This window comes from Rattus rattus, chromosome 18, assembly GCF_011064425.1.
Source record: "Rattus rattus isolate New Zealand chromosome 18, Rrattus_CSIRO_v1, whole genome shotgun sequence".
Classification (NCBI taxonomy): domain Eukaryota; kingdom Metazoa; phylum Chordata; class Mammalia; order Rodentia; family Muridae; genus Rattus; species Rattus rattus.
The window spans coordinates 41,541,925-41,562,519 of record NC_046171.1 but is presented as its reverse complement, the minus strand read 5'-3'; the positions used below and the strand labels follow the sequence as shown (position 1 = coordinate 41,562,519).

Below are 20,595 nucleotides of genomic sequence, written 5' to 3'. Positions count from 1 at the left end.
ATTCAAAGTCTGAGCTGAGGATACTGCTCGAAAAAATGATGTCAGAAATAACAAAGCTGTTCAGGCACGACCACTAGGGTTCGTTTCTACTAAGAATGGGAGCAGACAGATCTGTGACAGCTTGCATACACAAACTGTAAATGTTAACACACTTCCATGCTCTTTTTTTTAAAAGCTTCCCGAGCAATGTTTTATGGTTTATTATTGACACTGAGTATAGAACCCGGAGCCTTTCACATGCTAAATTGCTGTTCACCACTGAGCTTTAAAAGTTATTTTTGAAGCTTGTTTTTGTTACGTGTAAACAACCAGCATGCGATGTATCCGTGAATGTTGACATCTAGAAAACACTTGGTGTTCTACACCCTTCATGGAGTCATTTACATTTTCATGACTATATTTACTGCTACGATTAATAGACTATTAAAAAATTGACCTGTATCATTTTAATGGGCAAAGTAACAAGATTATTCACATATAGACTTCTTGATTTAAGACAACCTAACGTTCTGATTTCAATTCCAATTTCAGTATTGACTCTCGTCCTTTTAGATTCTAAGCCTTTGGATATCCAATTTAGCGACGATTATTTCAGTAATTTTAAAACATCATCCTATTTGCACCACTTACACACACACACACACACACACACACACACACACACACACACACACACTTAGATAGTTCTGCAGGCACAGCAGGAATGGTTTAATAAACATGAGCAAGCGCTGCGACGAGCAGCACAGGGCTTGGCGGCGTTTTTTATTCCAGGCAATATCATTAAACGACTCAAATGTGTCTGTTTCTAAATGCACGTCGGCAAGGGAAGGGTGACTGAACAATCTGTTTTGACCGAGCGCCAGAGAGGAGAAAATCCACAGGCTGTTTGATCTGAGACTTCAGCTCTGCTGTGCGCACCGGCACAGCATAGCAGTCCTTATTCTGTTCCGAGACCTCCTCTCCCCTTATGCGATCTTGTCGCCCACTGGGCGGTGCAGTCCCTTCGCCCAGGCCGCGCAGCCCTTGGAGGCGTTTGCGAAGCTACCGGTGCGAGCTAGCGTCGGCGGTGCTCGGTCCCACCGCCCTCAGCCCTCGCCCGTTCCGTACCTCGTCCTGGCCGCGGCCACCGCCGCACTGGTGGCAGCCCAGCAGCTCCGAGACGGCCAGCGAGGCTGCGTACGCCTCGTTCGCCGCGGCGGCCAGGCGCATGTCGGAGGGACGGCTGCGGCCGCAGTCAGTCGCTGCAAAGCTTCAGTCTGCACACGGCGGGGGCGGGGCAGGCGGCTCTGACAAACAAGCCGCGAGGCCCCGCCCCGCGCCCGTCACTCCACTGCCGGGCGGGCGCGCCCGCCAATGCCGGCCCGCGGGGACTCGTAGCCCCACCCCTTGGCGCTGGGGTTGGGGAGCGTGCGGACCAGGCCAGCAAAAACAAGCTTGAAGGCCAAGCGCCCAGCATGGAGCTGACACTCAGTTTGGGAACAAGCTAGCTGGGTGGAACCCTGGCTGGAAGATGCAATGTGCATCCCGGGACTCAGGGAAAGGCAACCTAATTTCCCGGCTCCGGGTTAAGGCCGGGCATTTACCCATAGGCAGTTAGCAACGTCATCTAGATGGACCCTGGCAACACCAGGAAAAATCCAGCTTCCCTTAAATTGTACAAACTACCGAACCTTCTTCCTTTCTGATGCCCATATGAGGCAGAATGAGCTTCAAAAGCAGGAGACCATGGCCTATATTCAATGTAAAATTTATTCTTGGCAAGCGATGTAGAAACTATAAATATTTTCCTTGGCAGCAGGTCTCCCGATTGTCTTTCCTCAACAACTATATTCTATGGCATTACAACATCTAATATGCTCTCACAGATACCTTGTGTTACAAAGAAAACTCTGTGAAATCTAACGAGGAACTTGGAAAAACAGAGTTTAAGACATAAATAATTGACATTTTTAGATCCAGAATCTAAATCTTGTGCCAATATTATTTCCTTCCTTTGGTAGCTTTATTGATTTCTCCCCCAGCTGGGGACCGAATCCAGGGCCTTGCGCTTGCTAGGCAAGTGCTCTACCACTGAACTTAATCCCCAACCCCGCTTTATTGATTTCTTAAAAGAAAAAAAAAAAAAGCTTGTTAAATTAGATCTCTTTTTTCTATGTTTGTGTTTTCAAAAGCTTACAAGTTCAGGTTAAGAAAAGAAAAAGTTAGAACACATTCAAAGGAGGAAATAAATGGAGCTTAAATGACTAAACATTGACAGACACAACCAGGACTTCAAGATGAAAATTAAGTTTCAGTCTTGCTGGTGAGGTTACAGTGTATCAAAGAAGACTGTTACACTTTCAGCTCCTGAATCTTCCTATTTTGAAAGTCACCGTTTAAAATCGTTACTCTTTTTCTCCTGCAGGTAAGATCAATGTTGCAACTTCTTATAGCCCTCCCCTGAATCTTTTCTTCTTTAAGAGACGAAAGCTGCTTAATTAATAAAAGAGAGGCAACAGAGAAACCTAAGCTCTCTTCCACTGAAGAGCCACAAAAAATAAATGGTAAACTCAAACTTCTACTTAGCCATAAGCAAACAATAGAAATCCATTAAGCTAGCCCTCTTCAAATGAACTGGCAGCAAATGAGTAACTTAGAGAAATGAGGTTAATTGCTATGTGGGGTGGAAATCCATAAAAGCTAGTTTAAAAATGAGTGAAGCAGATAGAAACTGATGACTCTGGGATTGTTGAGCGGTGAGTTTTAGTTTATCTAGCAGGGTAGCCATATTTATTAAATTATTTAAAATTGTTTTTCATTGCAAAAAACAGTGAGTGCTTACCTTCCTAGTTACAGGGCACAAAGCTAAAACATGAATTCAGTTAATTCCAAGATAGTTTAAAATAAAGTATCAAATTAAAGCTGTATATTGCATGTATAGTGTCTAATATTTAGAACTTAATAAATATTTATTGAAAAAAATAGTTCAGTTGAAAACAGCCATCTCCTGTGACCAGGCAAGACTTCCAATGGAGGGACTTAGACAACAACTTAAGCCACAAAACTTTCATTTGTCCTGACTATAAGATATGCAGGGGCAAAGGTAGAGCAGAAAGTGAGGGAGTGGCCAACCAATGACTGACCCAGCTTGAGACCCAATGCCATGAAAGAGAACCTGCCCCTGACACTATTATAATATATGTATGTGTGTATGTAACATATAATGTTATATCTGCAGACAGGAGACTAGCATAGTTGCCATTTGAAGGCTTCATCCAGTAACTGAGGGAAACAGATACAGACCTACAGACAAACATTAGGTGGAGCTTGGGGAATGCTATGGAAGAGGGGGAGGAAGGATCGAAGGAGCAAGAGGGGTCAAGAGCACCACAAGAAAACCTACAGAATCAACTAACTCAGGCCCATAGGGGCTCACAGAGACTAAACCACCAACCACAGAACATGCATTAGAGGGACCTAGGCCCTATGCACATACATAACAGTTGGCAGCTTCGTCTTCCTGTGGAACTCCTAAGAGCAGGAACACGGACGGGCTGTGTCTTACTCTGTTGCCTGCCTTTGGATCCCTTTCCCCTAGTTGGACTGCCTTGTTTATCCTCAGCAGGAGAAGATGTGCCTAGTCTTACTGCACTTGGCATGCCAAGGCAGGCTGATATCCATGGAAGGTCTCCCCTTTTCTGAGGAGAAAGGGGAGAGGGATGGATGGAGGGGTGGTGAGAGGGAGAGACTAGGAGAAGAAGAGGGAAGTCTGCAATTGAGATGTAAATTAATTAATAAAAAACAGTTCAGATATACCAAACTAAATTAGAAACACTAAAACGTTTTTTCCAGATAGTTCCAATTATTTAATGCTGTCTTGCATGAAGTGAAAAATAATTTAACTTATTCTAATTCAATAGTTCACTGAGAACCTTCAAGCTATTAAACATCCAGGATTCCTTTGCAGTCTCTGAAGACTGACCTAAACACTTCCAAGAGTGCCAACTTCGCTCTCTTGCAGACAGCACTATGAATTAGTCTCTTTACTGTCCGTAGGCCTACGGAGGACTGCACCTTCCTTCCACAGCCACTGAGAGTTAGCAGCACAGGCCAGGAGGGGGGCAGTTTATAAAGTCTGCCGTTTGAACGTTTCATTTCAACATTTTGTTCCTTTTAAGAAGAATCCTGGCACCTGATCAAAGAGGTAACAATTTTCTTTTCCTCTAAAAATGTTCTGCCCAAATCACAAGCTGTGTCAAAGTGAGATTCATTTTCTCTGTATGTGCCCTTCGCAGAATGCCCACAACCATCAGCTCTCACACTTAGGCAAAGCCAGCATCAGCAAATGGGCTGACCCCAGCTCTGAACTAGGAATGCTCAGAGTCCAGGCATGGCATGATCAGCCACAGTAAGCTTTCTGCAGGAAGAACACCTTAGATGGGGCTGGGAGGATCAACAGAGGCATTTATTTGGGAGCAGGGAGGCAGGCCTTGACAAATGCAAAGGGTTGGACACAGCAGTGTTTTAGGGAAGTCAAATGAGGGAACTGTCTGGAGCAAGGGGGAGGGAGAGGAGGAGGAGGCAATGCTCAGAAGCTTTAGCTGTATCCAACTCTCATTAAGGAGTGAGTTTCATTCTTCAGAGTACTGTGGAGTCATTGAAAGGTTTAAAAAAAGAGCAACATTCTATCTGCATTTAGCTGAGGTTTAGACAAATATACTGAATGAGGCATAATGGGGAGCAGAGAGATGTCGGAGAGGTGGCTGGGGCAACCCTGACAGGTGAGAGAGTGGTGTGGAGCCAAGTGAAGGAGGACCAGTGTCCTAGGAGGTAGTAACATGCTCCTTGAAGGAAGACTGCACTCTGGGCCTTGGAGTCCAGAAGACGATTCTCAAATCATTTGCTCTGCTGGTCGAGTCTTTTCTGAACTCATTGGATCTTTAACATTCATAATCAAATGTATGGTGGAATAGGCACAGTGTAGAAGAAAAACAGTTATTAATACAATTCAATAAATGACCGACGATGGCCTTTCACAGACCGCACGCTTCAGGTTGCTGACCAAGCTCACGGTAGAGATCTGCAGCACGTTCACCAGGGTCAGACTTGTGTTTGATAAGTACTTAAGAATTAGCAATCGTTTCAGCCTTTAAACCAAGAGTGGGAGTAGGATCTGTCAGATGTATATAGTTCAAAAATTCCCAGCTGTCTATTAAAATATTTCATGCAGAATAAGCTGGTTTATAAAGTTACTTCTGCTTACTAATTTTGTCAAAAATATTCTCCTTCAACTTGTATCTTCCTGTTTTTAAATACAGAGCTGCCCTGCTAACGAAGCACTTTGTCCTTCTCTTCCTTGGGCTGTGAGTGCACTGCCATCCTTAACATGAACTTAATTTTAATTACTCTCACTTACTCTGTGCTTTTACAGCAGCAAGACTGAGGACCAGTCTTTGTTTTTCCCTCTTACTTAAGGTCTCTTCTTTTGCAAATGCCCTATGTTTCAATCCCTGTGCAAAGGAGTTAAAACACACGGGCTATCACCCACACTTGTAAGTAAACCATGTTCTAAAAGCCTGGATGGTTTTAAATTGAAAGTCATTTCTTCCTTAAAAGTTCAGTGTGCTACAATATGTGTTCGGGTTTCCCAGGGTGGTGATGAAGAGACCAGAAACCATTTATCAATTCCGTGTGGCAGACAATAAGCACGTGCGGGGATAAAGCAGCTTCCATTACCCTAGTGTTCACATTTGTGAACCAGAAACTCAATGAACCATGACTGATTTGTGCTGGGCCATAAAAGTAAACTGCAATATGGAATTAGAACCCACGTCTTCCTGATTTACAAACAAACATTGCACAACAGCAGTCACTGTATGAAGTTGTTTCTCCTAATGAAAGGAAAGGTAACATTTTGCTGCTCCTGCAGTTTGAGCCCCTGATTCGAGGGCAAGAAAAGAAACCAGGCAGAAAGAAAACTTACTGCCTTGATTTGACTCAGGTGGAGCTCAGGGAGGTAAGGGGGCGTGTGGGTGATCTGGGTCTTTGTTTCAGAGCCTCTCTCTCCCTCTCTCTCCCTGTTACTCCTTCTAGTATTTCTTCTCAGATCCCTATGACCCCATGCTCTCCTGACCATCTGACTGTGCCCACCAGACCTACTAGCTGCTCTGCACAGTACCTGTATTCCTCTTCTGGTAAGAGAAAGGTCTTAGGGCCTAAGCACATTAACTGTGAGTGACAGGCACATCCTCGAGGCTGTCTCTTAGATATGCACATCATTACGTTCTGAATGTTGAGCTCTGCTGCATGTCCAGTGCCTTTGTGTGCATCCCCGGCATAGCATGTAGCGTGTACGCTCTGAAGTGCTGTGTCCGTTAAAGTACTGGCTCAGTACAGAGCTTGACAACCAGTTCAAGATTGCTTTCTTAAAGATTTGGAGACTTGGGGGCTGCCATATGTCCTCAGAGGCAGGGCAGCTCAGCCTGTCCCATGTTTAGCTGTTTTTAGCCTCTCCCCTCCTCTTTGGGAAGCTACAGATACTCCCAGGCTGTTTTGATTTCTGGACTGTTTTTTTCCCCCTTGCACTGGCAAGACAAGGTTCCCCAGCAGCAAGTATAACTCATTTGTTAAGTCAGGCAGGTACATGCACGTCAGACACTGGCTGTGTACAGGCCATTGTCTGACAAGACTCCTGGAACATTTTGTAACCCAGCTTGGCTTTAACTATCTACAGGGCCATCTGTGGTGAAGCGATAGGAAGGTAGCTCTGTTGAGATGAAGTTAAATAGTATCATTCAATCAGCAGACAGTCACTTGTCTGCATCATGGAATTAAAAGGGAATAGAGATTGGAAGTATTAGGAGGTCCAGGAGGGGTGAGTATGGGGATTGACAGTTGGTCTTTTACAACCCTAAGAGCTCCCAAAGGCTTGGAGGGGATGTGCTGATACAAGTCAAAGGCAGCTTAAGACACTAAATATACAACATAAGTAAGTGGAAGACGTGTCCTCGATTATGAATAGACAGATGTTGTGTAATTTTAAAATGGTTTTGGGGCTATTACTTCATTTATACCTAAATTTAAAACTCACTCCAAAAGAGATTAAATATGAAACCTGTTTATCTTGATGACCCGCTAGGCAAGCGTTCTTCTACTGAGCCACATCCCAGCCCTCAGACCTAATTAACTCCCTTGTGCTTATTCTGAGCCCACAGACCTGGAGGAACCCAACTCTCAGCTCCACTCCTCACAGGGTAAGTCCTGGACCTGGTTAAAGGGCTTGGGCCGAGTGCACAGTCGCGGCCATTAGCTCAATCATGAGCTCCAGTTACTCATGACAGAGAATTTTGATTCTAAAAGACAAAATGATAAGGATAACATTTAAAACAATTTAAACCAACTTGTTTCTGCCCACTATTCAATGCCTCTCCTACCCTATGCCTGCTGGTGAGTGGGAACAGTGCTTTCTCCCTGTTCTGTGTGCACAGTTCTGAGCATTGCCAGGCAACACTGTAATCATCTGTACTTGAGGCCTTTAATTGTTAAGACCACTTTTTCTTCATTTATCTCCCTCTGAGGTCTACTGTTTTACAGTAGTTGCAGATTCTTTGCCTGGGCATAGGTACAGGGCTACATGTGGTGACCTCTTGTATGTCCTTACGTCTTACAAACATTCCCTGAACGTTGCCATGTGCCCAGCTCAGCAGAACCTCACTCAGTCTGTAGACCATCTTCATCTTTAGCTAAAGGGTGTGGGTAGAGAAAGAAGGAAGAAGAAAGAAATAATACTGTCTTTTTAAATTTATGCTTTTCACATAATTATTTATACATATTTATTGAATGCAGACTATATACATTTAATCTTTTAAATATCCAATATAGGATATAGGATGTGGAACTCACAGAGAGAGGGTGGCTTGGGTCTCTGCAGGGCATAATAAGAGGGGAAGTTTTCTAGTGTGTAAATCAGTTCTGGAAGAAAAGGAGGCCAGGAGGAAAGAAGAAGGGGAGGAGGGAGCGAAAAGGGGAAGAGACCCAGTAGCCTGTACGTCTCTGTTAGCTGCTGTCCTCCCCAGCTCAAAATGAAGAGCTAAGGAACTTCACGAGTTATACATTTTTATTTCAGCTTTGAAATTCTACCCTTGTCACTTAATTCGTGATTTTATCAAGGATTCTATGTTTCTGACAGAGCACGATGGTGCACATCTATAATTCCAGAACTTGGGAGACTGAAACAGGAGGACTCCCAGTTGGAGGCTAGCCTCTCTGACCAGTGAGATGCACGCGCACAGACACACAGACACACACACACAGACACACACACACACACACACACACACAGACACACACACACAGACACACACACACAGACACACACACACACACACACACACACACACACACACACACATTTTATAGTCTACTCCCGGGCAGTCAGACACATTATGTACCATATGCAACATCTTCAACCCTCCAATTACTTTTTCCTGGGGCTGATTTTTCACAAAGTATATTACAAATGTTTATCAACTTGGGTTAACTGGAAATGTCATATATGATATCACTAAGAATTCAGTAGTTGAAAACCACGCTTCTTCCATTTCTGTGAGTGCCTGTGTGAACACTCTTCCATCTCTGTGAGTGCCTGTGTGAACACTCTTCCATCTCTGTGAGTGCCTGTGTGAACACTCTTCCATCTCTGTGAGTGCCTGTGTGAACACTCTTCCATCTCTGTGAGTGCCTGTGTGAACACTCTTCCATCTCTGTGAGTGCCTGTGTGAACACTCTTCCATCTCTGTGAGTGCCTGTGTGAACACTCTTCCGTCTTTACGAGTACTTGTGTGAACACTCTTCTGTCTCGGTGAGTCCCTGTGTGAACATTGTTGCTTGTGTCTCAGAGATGGGGTACAGATTGTTACTACCCTAGTGTTTGGAGTTTTTGTTTTTCTTTTCTTTTGGGGGAGGGCAGAGGAGGGAGCTCAGGTCTCATCTAGTCCAGGCTATCTTCAAACCTGCTATGTAACCTAGACTGCTCATGGACTTCTAATCTACCTGTCCTCATCTCCCGAGGGCTGGTCTTCTAGGCTAAGGAACAATTATGCCTGCCCACATCACTGTGAGCAGTATATGGACACCATCAGTAGTAGTGGACTATTACTGTATTTGTTCACTTAGCCCTTGTGCCTCAAAGCACAGCACAGCCAGTTTCTGAGCCAGAGAAATGACTACATGGCCCCTTATGATTATGTGGTGCACACGTCAGCCTTTGGTATGATTTTACAAGGATGGTAAAAGATTACAAGTTGTTTGAAATCCCGGATCTCTGTTTTGTGACAGCATCTTGGTCACTGGATCAACCTCAGAGTTCTGACAGTGTGAGGGAAGAAGAGCTGTGGCCGCCTGGGGAAGGCTAAGTGCCCGCTTAGTACGCAGCAAGGTCATCAGTTCAACTCCCAGCACCACAACAGACTCAAACTTTCACTCAAAACCACAGTGAATAACCTCTCCCCATGCTCCAGTAAGAAACTCTAATTCAGCTCAGGGGGTCACACCACACACAGGAAGCTGTGAAGGCAGGAGGGGCATGCTGAGGGAAGGGCCCTGGCAGGAGTGTAAAAGAAGGGACTGAGGCAGGGTGTGAGTCTGAGTGTGAAAATGGCTGAAACTCATTATACAAATGCATGAAACTCACACAATAAAAATTTAAAAATACACAAAACTGTGTAAGCACAGTTTTTTCAATATCATGAACTTAAGAAAATTCTGCAATCATATAGAACTACTATCCATAACTTAATTTCAAATTGCCTACAACATAAATTATTCTCATTATTTTCACTAATTGATTTGATAGATAATTATCTTTACTTCAACCTAAAGAAGTCATTTGTTCATAAAATGGTATAGTTTTAGACATTATTATGAAAGAATTTTGGTCACATTGCTTGATTAAAGAATATGTTTACAATGTATTTGAATTGTTGTTTTCTCTGTGACGCACCTCACTATCTGTACCTCAAACTCAGAGTCATACTTGGATCAGGTCTGAAGGCCCAGCGAGCTCCACAGATATCTGCTTGCTCTAACTCAGCTGGGGAAGTCTGATCACAGTCATCAATGCCACAGAGAGCCTGGACAAGAAAAGGCTTTGCAGCTCTGTGCAGAGGCTCTGCTCAGCTACAAAGAAGCCTCGATTCCCAGCAATCTGATGCAGATGCAGCCTGCCCTGAAGGCCGCCAGCCTTCCTAGTCCTCAAGAAGACAAGAATAAAGCCAACGCTCCCCTCAGAGGCAAGTACCAATAGGCTACTTACAGCCTTTCTCCAACATCTCAAAAGTCTGACCTAGTAACTATCAACTGGAAAAACAAAACCCCCAAAGAGATGAGCCTCTGGATTTGTTCTTATTAATAAAGATATTACTGACATCCAGACAGTCTTTAGTATTTATAATAGTTTTTTAAAAATGTGTTTCCTCTCTATGACTTAGAACTTGTTTTATGTCAGCAAATACAAGGACATTCAAACAACTTAAATACTAGTGTTTTAATCTGTGCACCACACACAATTAGAACTTAAAAATGTTAAGATACTGTATGCTAGCTTTACAAACTGATGGGTTAAAAGGCAATTTTTGAACTCAGGATGGGGGTGGGGGCAGGGGAAAGGGCAGGGCGGGTAAAGCCGCAGGGCGCAGTTCAAATGGGTGGCCTCAGCTTCTTAACTTTCTCTAAGAAAAAAACACAAAGCCTAGCAACACTGCAGCCAATCACAGAGCAGACAAACACGAAATATTCAACTGTTCCAGATACCAATGAGGTGCAACCTTCAATTTTTTTTCTTTTAAATTATATAGTGTCAAATGTCAAAGCAAAACACAATTATAAAACAGGATACACTGTCCCAGGTTAAAAGTAACTGATAACAACCTCTTCAGCAACCCTTGACAAAATACATTACTATAGTACCAATAATTTCTTCCATCTTTATATGGCACATAGAATATACATTAAATAGAATATACACTAAAATTGCCATTTCCAAAAATATAAGGCATGGATAAAACAACCTTCAAACAAAGCCAGAAGGGCAGCCCAGTTCTATCATTTTCCTCGCCCGACATGCCTACCTGGGCAGATTTCCTAAGGATTCTGGAGAGGCTTTCAGAGTGTGCTGATATCACTGTCTTACGGTGTTTTCAGACCTCAGCATTCATACACTGATGCTAATTTACAATACAGGCAGAAACATAAACAAAACAAGTTTCTTTCACTTTGCTTTGTCTTGCCAGATTTAGAAAGCATTCTAAAGCAATTTCCAGTATTTCCTGTAAAAATTCACAGGGGCTATGTTTAGTTTTCCCTTTAATTTATTTTTGTATACATGTATGTACATGATGTGTGCATGATGTGTGTTGTGGGCACATGTGCCATGGTGTGGGTGTGAAGATCAGAGGCTAATTTTGTGGATCCAGTTCTTGGCCTACTACCTGTCCATGGGTGATGGATGGCAGGGTAGTGTGGGTGGGGAGGTGGGGTGGGGAAGTGGAGGAGGTGGTGATTATGAAGGGAGTCAAAGCCAGGTCACTCAGCTTGCAGTGGGAATGCCTCTAGGCTGAGCCATTTCAATGGCCTGAGTCTCTCTTGGTACTGTAAACCCTTTGCTGGGCCATGGCTGGTTGGAGAGCACTTGCCCAGCATATATGAAACCCTAAGCAGCCCTCCCCACCCCAACTCCCACTCCTGACAATTGCTAGTTTTGGTTCCCTAAATTGTAATATTTTAAGTAGACTGGCTTGACTTGCTGTGATCATTCATTATTTGCTAAATCCGTCAGACATGTTAAAACACAGGTTCGCTAATAATAGTGAAGTAAAGAAAATAGCAAGAGTTCTTTGCTTTGATACGGTCTCAAGGATGGGGAACAGGCATGCAGAACACCAGCTTTCCCTTTTATTTACAAGTTGACATACCTGCGTGTCATCCTGTTCCCCTCAGTTGTCACAGAGAACCAGGCCATGTTAAATTAACAAAAAAGGTAGCGTTACCATATCACTTAGAAAAGAGATGATTTATGTGAAGCTCAAGTTTTCTTTGGACTACTAAACCTTAATAATTTATTTCATTTAAACATGACTAGAAGTTTCAGCAATGCTGCCCCAATCTGTAACGTATTCCACAATTGTTAGGGAAGTATTTATTACGGTTAGGCCATCTCTTCCAGTTCATAGCTTTTGAGAATAAAACAAACAGCTTTTTCCTTTCTTCTCTTTCCTTTGTCTTTACTTTCAGTGTTTGGGGCTGGAACCCCACAGCTTTGGAGATGTTAGGAGGTGCTCGTTCACTGAGCCACATCTCAACGTACCACTCAGCTGCTCTCAAACTTGCCTCCCTCTTGCCTAGGCTTGGTCGGTCTCTCAGTATCAGGATTACAAGTGTTGAGCCCCCAGGCTCTCCTCTTTAATTCCTACAGGGATGAGCGCACATGAAGTACCCTTGCTCCCGACGGGCCTGCCTGCGCTGAGGACAGCTCTAAGCAGCAGACGAGCGGTGGAAAGAGCACAGCTTCACGCTGTACTGACTGCGTACCGGAGTGTGACACGAATGCATCTAACACTGACTTCAGAGACTGTATTTCATGGTTTCAGACTTGCAAATGTCCAGAAAACAACTGTAACATATGTAGTCAGTAGGGGCCAGGCACTGGCTGTAGTCTATGTAGTCAGTAGGGGCCAGGCACTGGCTGTAATCTATGTAGTCAGTAGGGGCCAGGCACTGGCTGTAGTCTATGTAGTCAGTAGGGGCCAGGCACTGGCTGTAATCTATGTAGTCAGTAGGGGCCAGGCACTGGCTGTAGTGTATGTAGTCAGTAGGGGCCAAGCACTGGCTGTAGTCTATGTAGTCAGTAGGCGCCAGGCACTGGCTGTAGTCTGTGTAGTCAGTAGGGGCCAGGCACTGGCTGTAGTGTATGTAGTCAGTAGGGGCCAGGCACTGGCTGTAGTGTATGTAGTCAGTAGGGGCCAGGCACTGGCTGTAGTGTATGTAGTCAGTAGGTGCCAGGCACTGGCTGTAGTCTATGTAGTCAGTAGGGGCCAGGCACTGGCTGTAGTCTATGTAGTCAGTAGATGTCAGGCACTGGCTGTAGTCTATGTAGTCAGTAAGGCGCCAGGCACTGGCTGTAGTCTATGTAGTCAGTAGGGGCCAGGCACTGGCCGTAGTCTATGTAGTCAGTAGGTCCCAGGCACTGGCTGTAGTCTATGTAGTCAGTAGGGGCCAGGCACTGGCTGTAGTCTATGTAGTCAGTAGGGGCCAGGCACTGGCTGTAGTGTATGTAGTCAGTAGGGGCCAGGCACTGGCTGTAGTCTATGTAGTCAGTAAGGCGCCAGGCACTGGCTGTAGTCTATGTAGTCAGTAGGGGCCAGGCACTGGCTGTAATCTATGTAGTCAGTAGGGGCCAGGCACTTGCTGTAGTGTATGTAGTCAGTAGGGGCCAGGCACTGGCTGTAGTCTATGTAGTCAGTAGGCGCCAGGCACTGGCTGTAGTCTGTGTAGTCAGTAGGGGCCAGGCACTGGCTGTAGTGTATGTAGTCAGTAGGGGCCAGGCACTGGCTGTAGTGTATGTAGTCAGTAGGGGCCAGGCACTGGCTGTAATCTATGTAGTCAGTAGGCGCCAGGTACTGGCTGTAATCTATGTAGTCAGTAGGGGCCAGGCACTGGCTGTAGTCTATGTAGTCAGTAGGCGCCAGGCACTGGCTGTAGTCTATGTAGTCAGTAGGGGCCAGGCACTGGCTGTAGTCTATGTAGTCAGTAGGTGCCAGGCACTGGCTGTAGTCTATGTAGTCAGTAGGGGCCAGGCACTGGCTGTAGTGTATGTAGTCAGTAGGGGCCAGGCACTGGCTGTAGTCTATGTAGTCAGTAAGGCGCCAGGCACTGGCCGTAGTCTATGTAGTCAGTAGGTGCCAGGCACTGGCTGTAGTCTGTGTAGTCAGTAGGGGCCAGGCACTGGCTGTAGTCTATGTAGTCAGTAGGGGCCAGGCACTGGCTGTAGTCTATGTAGTCAGTAGGGGCCAGGCACTGGCTGTAGTCTATGTAGTCAGTAGATGTCAGGCACTGGCTGTAATCTATGTAGTCAGTAGGGGCCAGGCACTGGCTGTAGTGTATGTAGTCAGTAGGCGCCAGGCACTGGCTGTAGTCTATGTAGTCAGTAAGGCGCCAGGCACTGGCTGTAGTCTATGTAGTCAGTAGGCGCCAGGCACTGGCCGTAGTCTATGTAGTCAGTAGGTCCCAGGCACTGGCTGTAGTCTGTGTAGTCAGTAGGGGCCAGGCACTGGCTGTAGTCTATGTAGTCAGTAGGGGCCAGGCACTGGCTGTAGTCTATGTAGTCAGTAGGGGCCAGGCACTGGCTGTAGTGTATGTAGTCAGTAGGGGCCAGGCACTGGCTGTAGTCTATGTAGTCAGTAAGGCGCCAGGCACTGGCTGTAGTCTATGTAGTCAGTAGGGGCCAGGCACTGGCTGTAATCTATGTAGTCAGTAGGGGCCAGGCACTGGCTGTAGTGTATGTAGTCAGTAGGGGCCAGGCACTGGCTGTAGTCTATGAAGTCAGTAGGGCCAGGCACTGGCTGTAGTCTGTGTAGTCAGTAGGGGCCAGGCACTGGCTGTAGTGTGTAGTCAGTAAGGGGCCAGGCACTGGCTGTAGTCTATGTAGTCAGTAGGGGCCAGGCACTGGCTGTAATCCTATGTAGTCAGTAGCGCCCAGGTACTGGCTGTAATCTATGTAGTCAGTAGGGGCCAGGCACTGGCTGTAGTCTATGTAGTCAGTGGCGCCAGGCACTGGCTGCAGTCTATGTAGTCAGGGGCCAGGCACTGGCTGTAGTCTATGTAGTCAGTAGGTGCCAGGCACTGGCTGTAGTCTGTGTAGTCAGTAGGGGCCAGGCACTGGCTGTAGTCTATGTAGTCAGTAGGGGCCAGGCACTGGCTGTAGTCTATGTAGTCAGTAGGTGCCAGGCACTGGCTGTAGTCTATGTAGTCAGTAGGGGCCAGGCACTGGCTGTAGTCTATGTAGTCAGTAGGGGCCAGGCACTGGCTGTAGTCTATGTAGTCAGTAGATGTCAGGCACTGGCTGTAATCTATGTAGTCAGTGGGGGCCAGGCACTGGCTGTAGTGTGTATGTAGTCGGTAGGCGCCAGGCACTGGCTGTAGTCTATGTGGTCAGTCAAAGTGGGCCCAGGCACTGGCTGTAATCTATGTAGTCAGTAGGCGCCAGGCACTGGCCGTAGTCTATGTAGTCAGTAGGTGCCAGGCACTGGCTGTAGTCTATGTAGTCAGTAGGCGCCAGGCACTGGCCGTAGTCTATGTAGTCAGTAGGGGCCAGGCACTGGCTGTAATCTATGTAGTCAGTAGGGGCCAGGCACTGGCTCTAGTGTATGTAGTCAGTAGGTGCCAGGCACTGGCTGTAGTCTATGTAGTCAGTAGGGGCCAGGCACTGGCTGTAGTGTATGTAGTCAGTAGGCGCCAGGCACTGGCTGTAGTCTATGTAGTCAGTAGATGTCAGGCACTGGCTGTAATCTATGTAGTCAGTAGGGGCCAGGCACTGGTCGCCATCTGACACCTGTTCTAACATGGTGAATGCCGACAGGAATCCTTCTGCAGACGCTGTCTTCACTTTGAAACAGAGAACCAGAAGGGGCAAGGTTAGTAGTAAGTACTTTGGTCAAATCTGCACAGCCAGTGTGAGGCCTTCTTTACTACTGTGTTCTGCTGCTTCTGTTCCCTGTACAGTGAGCGCATGTCCTTCAGGAGAGATGGGGAGGGACAGCACAGCCCTTGTCAGCACTTTTCCTATTCTTCCTGTGGGCTTTCCATGCAGTCTCTGATAGATGGTGACCATCTTGTTTAATTACATTTTATTGCCTCATTTGTATGTCTATGCATGTGCACAGGTACATGCAGAGGTCAGTTCCCTCCTGTGACCACACGTGGGTCCTGAGGATGGAACTCAGGCTGTCAGATTTGGTGACAAGTGCCTTTGCCCTCTGAGCCCTGTGAACAGTTTTAAGGTATAGGCAGAGAGAATTAATTAATCTCTTTTGTCTCTATTGAGAGTGCATCAGATTAAAGGGCTTGGGGGATTATGTTTGTAGACATATGTTTTATCTAGCTTTGAACTATTTGCGACATATATGTAGGAATCTAAAATTATTTCCCATTGTGTTACAAGTGCTGCGTATAAAACCCTAGGGAGAAATCAACTCATTTAAGAATAATTAAATGAGTACAATTATTTTTAGTGTAAATAAAATATAACATCATATAATTAAAGAAAAATAGAGGTGAAGATTTAAATTAACAATTAATAAAGTTGTTTTTACAGATTTAAAATATGAGAAACTACTGCAGCCTCTAAGCATGGCATCAGCTAGGGGAGATTTGAGAGTAAGAGGACAAATTGAGCTTAGTGAGCACAAATGGACACACACGTACACACTCACACACACACCACCTGACATGGTTCCAGCACTCCTAAAGATAGCAGTGTGAGAACATTACAGGGTGACTACAGACACAGAATTTTACTGCACCCTAATTCATTTTTTAAAATAATCTCAGATGGAATCTAATAAATAAGTTTTTAAAAATTACATAAATTAAATGTTAGAGAATCTACATGTTAAAGTATATATTATATTCACACCAAGAAAAAAAAAACCCAAAAAAACAAAAACCCAAACCTTTAGTCTGGAAAACAAGTCACTTTTACTTGATAGGAAACTTTAACAAGGGGCTGGGGAGATGCTCACTCACAGAAATGTCAAGTGGGTGTGGTGGCTGCCTGTAATTCCACACACACCAAAGAGGAAAAAGAGCAAGGAACATGTTAACAGGCTTACGTATCCAGCATCCCCAACAGCACCACTATCCCACAAGTGGAACTAAGGAACAGGCTGTGGTGGTTTGCACAGGTGTGGTCCTCAAAGACTCATGGGTATGCATGCTTGGCTCACAGGGAGTGACACTAGTGGGAGCTGTGCCAGGAAGTGTGTCACAGTGGAGGTAGACTTGGAGGTCTTCTATGTTTGGACTAGGCTTAGTGTCAGTCTCTTGCTGCTGCCTGTGAATCAAGGTGTGGAACTCTCGGCTCCTCCAGCGCCATGTCTGCCTGGATGCTGCCATGCTTCGTGCCATGACGATAATGGACTGAACCGTTGAAACTGTAAGCCAGCCCCAGTGAAACATTCTCCTTTATAAGAGCTGTCCTGGTCACAGTGTCTCTTCACAGCAGTGGAACCCTAAGACACAGGTCTACATAACAATAGTGATTTTGACTCATGTCATAAAACATTTAAAACTATTCCCTAAAGATATGATTTTAAAAGACTGAGCTGGAAAAATAAAAAAACCTAGGGCTGGAGAGATCACTCAGTGGTTAAGAGCACTTGCGGCTCTTGCAGAGGACCCAGCAACCACGTGGTGGCTTTTAACTGGGATTCCAGTTCCTAGGGAATCTGATGCTCTCTTCTGGCTTCCATGGCTACTGCATACACACACATGGTTCACAGACACACACACATGCAGGCAAGCCACCCATACATGTAAACTATTTATGACTTAAAACAAAAGTAGAAGTTGTTGGGAGGCAAATGAAGAGCAGGAGGACAGGGGAAGCTGGAGCCACGGATCCCGAGTGACCGGCAGCAGCTGCAGCACAGGGGATCAAGCCAATGAGCCACCACAGTACTACACTGACTGACACAACTGGGAAAAATGCCTAGCCTATAAAAGAGGCAGGGAAAAACTGCCCGTATGTATTAATTCTATTCTTGTGGGGCAAACTTCCCTGAACGTTCACACACATTACATACGAGGAGTTGGATGCTGAATTTCCTACTTACATGATCTTAAAACAAATGAAACGAAGCCCAAACAACCCAAAACAGCACCAAAACCGACCAGAGGCAGCAGGGGCTGGCGGGATGGCCCACGGGGAAGGGCACTGGCTGCTCTGGAGAGGACATGGGCTCCATTCCGAGCACCCACATGGCGGCTCACAACTGTCTGTAACTCTCGTTCCAAGGCATTAAATGCCCTCTTTTGTCTTCCATAGGCACCGGCATGCAAGCGGTGCACAGACACACAGATCCGTGAACATTCATACATATAAAAATTAAAAGACAAACAAACAACAACAAAAACCAAGCACTGATTTAGTGTGATGTGGTCTGACTCTAGCTCCACTCTAGTTAGAAATGAATACAGACTCTCTCTGGCTTTGTTTGCTTTTTTGTTTGTTTGTTTGTTGTTAAAGATTTATTTATTATGTATAAATTGTTCTGCCTGCATGTATGCCCGCAGGCCAGAAGAAGGCACCAGAACTCATTACAGATGGCTGTGAGCCACCGTGTGGTTGCTGGGAATTGAACTCAGGACTCTGGAAGAGCAGTCAGCGCTCTTAACCTGAGGGATTTCTCCAGTCCCCTGCCTTTATTTTCTTAAGATAGGGTCTCACTGTGTACTCTTGGTTGGCCTTGAAGGTCACTATGTAGACCAGGCCTGAGAGATGGGATTAAAAATACCAAGAAAAAAAGGAAGATCTTAAAGTTCACAGGAGAGAAAGGGCATTGCACCTACAAAGGAAAAACCAAAGCCAGGAGGTGATGCACTATGTATTCAGAGCCTGGAGGGAGAATGAACGTCTGAGCTGGAGCCTAAGAGACCACCTTTTAAGAAATTAAAGAGAAAGACACGTTTCATGAGATTAAGAAGTCTACCACCAGCAAATCCTCAGGAAATAGTTTCAATTCAAGGAGAAGCAAAGTGATTCTAGAAGAAAATGTGAAAAATTCTAAGGCACGAGAAGAGAGAAAAGATTCCTTATACCCAAGGCCATGGTAAGCCTTACCTATCTAGGAATTAGATATTCCTTCTGGAAAGCCCTCATTCTTGAGAGTGGCCAGCTCATGCAGTGACGCAGTGAAGAGTTGCAGACACCCCCTCAGTCCTCGTGCCCCTGGCCCTATGATGGTTTGCTTGCTTCTGAGATGGCTCTCAGTTCACTCTGCAGACCATGGTGGGAGCCCCAGCACGCGTGGAGATGCACTGGTCTCGGTTTTCCCCACTATGGTGACAGGAACTGAACTGTTCCTGGGTTCTTTGCTCAGGCAAGCATTCTAACCATATTAACTATACTAACTTACTATATTGTCATTATGATAGTTTATTTACATTTTGTGTTTAATTTTATTTCTGTTTTTAAATTTTAAATTAGGTTAGCTATCTGCTTCTTGTAAATTGAGGGTTTTTTTCCATTTTGTTTTATTTTTAAAGATTGGGTCTTGCTATTTAGTTCAGGGTAGTCTGAAACTTGCTCTGTATTTCAGGCTGGCCTTGAACTGTGATCCTCATGTCTCAGACTCCAAGTGTGGAATCACATGCATATACCATATCTGTCCATACATGTCCTTTATGTCTTCCAAGTTCTTTGCTTGATCTATGTCTTACAAATATTTAAATATTTTCTTTGAATTTATGGCATATCTTTTTATTTTGAAGATTATAATTTTGATGTGGCCCAGCCGATTAATTTTTCTTTAATGTTTCATGCTTGCTGTATTAACAGGATCTCACTATATAGTCCTGGCTGGCTTAGAACTCTGTGGAGATCAGGCTGGCCTAAGAGCTTCTGCTGAGTGCTAAAAGCCACGTGCCAGCCTGCCCAGTTACTGTGGTTAATCTTTCCTTCAGGGCTCGGATGCAGCTCAGTGGGAGAGCAGTTGCTTAGAATGTTCAACTTACCAGTCCTCAGAACCATCAACAAAAACATAGCAGCAGCAGCCGCTGCAGGAACGAGAAGGGTTGCTTCAAGGCAGACTTTTTTCCTGTTGTTTCGTAGAATTTTAGTTTTTGCTTTTCACAGATTAAATAAAGGGATTTTGGAAAACATTTTTCAGTTTTGGGAGATGGGGCAGACCCAGGGTTGAGCCTTGGGCCTTCTGCATACACAGCAAGCTCTACACTAGAGCTCCAGCCCTCAGTTGTAAGCATCTCTAGTGTTTGGTTTTCAGTGGGAAATGCTATTACTCAACGTTTTGTCACTATGATGAAAGAGCTGACAGGCTGCATATGAAGAAAAGGGTTATTTATCTAGCTTAGAGTTTCAGAGGTTCTAAGTCTAAAGTGGTATGGCGCACGCCTGGCAGGAGGCTGTCCCTTTCATGGCAGAAGCACAGACTGAAGCCAGCAGGATGTTCAGAGCTGGGTGGGGCCAGGCTTGCTCTCCACACAACAATCCTCTTGAGAGAGTGATCCGTACCATGCTCCCAAGCTCCCCAAGGTCTCTCCAATAGAAGCTCACCTGGGGGGCGGTGCTGGGGGGCAGGGGGCTCACAGCTCTTCCTAATACTGCTGTCATTAGGACCAACGGTCCAATCTAACTCCTGACAGTCAAACAAACCAGGCCCACAGCATGGAAGAAGGGGTAGGATGGCATACAGCTCTAACTGGGTGACTGTTCTGTTGGAGGAGCAACTGTGAACCTACAGACTTTGGACATATTTGCATGTAAATTACACGTGTGTGTGTGTCCAGTTTAAGTACTTGGTTAACAACCTGAGCAAAGACAAGCAG

At 45.3% G+C, this 20,595-nt stretch overlaps 1 protein-coding gene across 2 annotated transcripts in view; it reads right to left on the bottom strand.

Annotated features, from left to right (window-relative positions):
* Positions 1–20,595, bottom strand: part of Sesn1 (sestrin 1) — a 104,856-nt gene that overhangs the window by 19,589 nt on the left and 64,672 nt on the right. Inside the window, exon 1 of one of the 2 annotated variants that reach the window (XM_032888386.1) lies at positions 1,108–1,268. The exons of the other annotated variant lie outside the window; for it this stretch is intronic. Coding sequence (XP_032744277.1) covers positions 1,108–1,209 — 102 coding nt within the window. The 5' untranslated portion in view covers positions 1,210–1,268. Of the gene's footprint in view, positions 1–1,107; positions 1,269–20,595 lie in introns of those variants that run through there. 2 annotated transcript variants of the gene reach the window in all.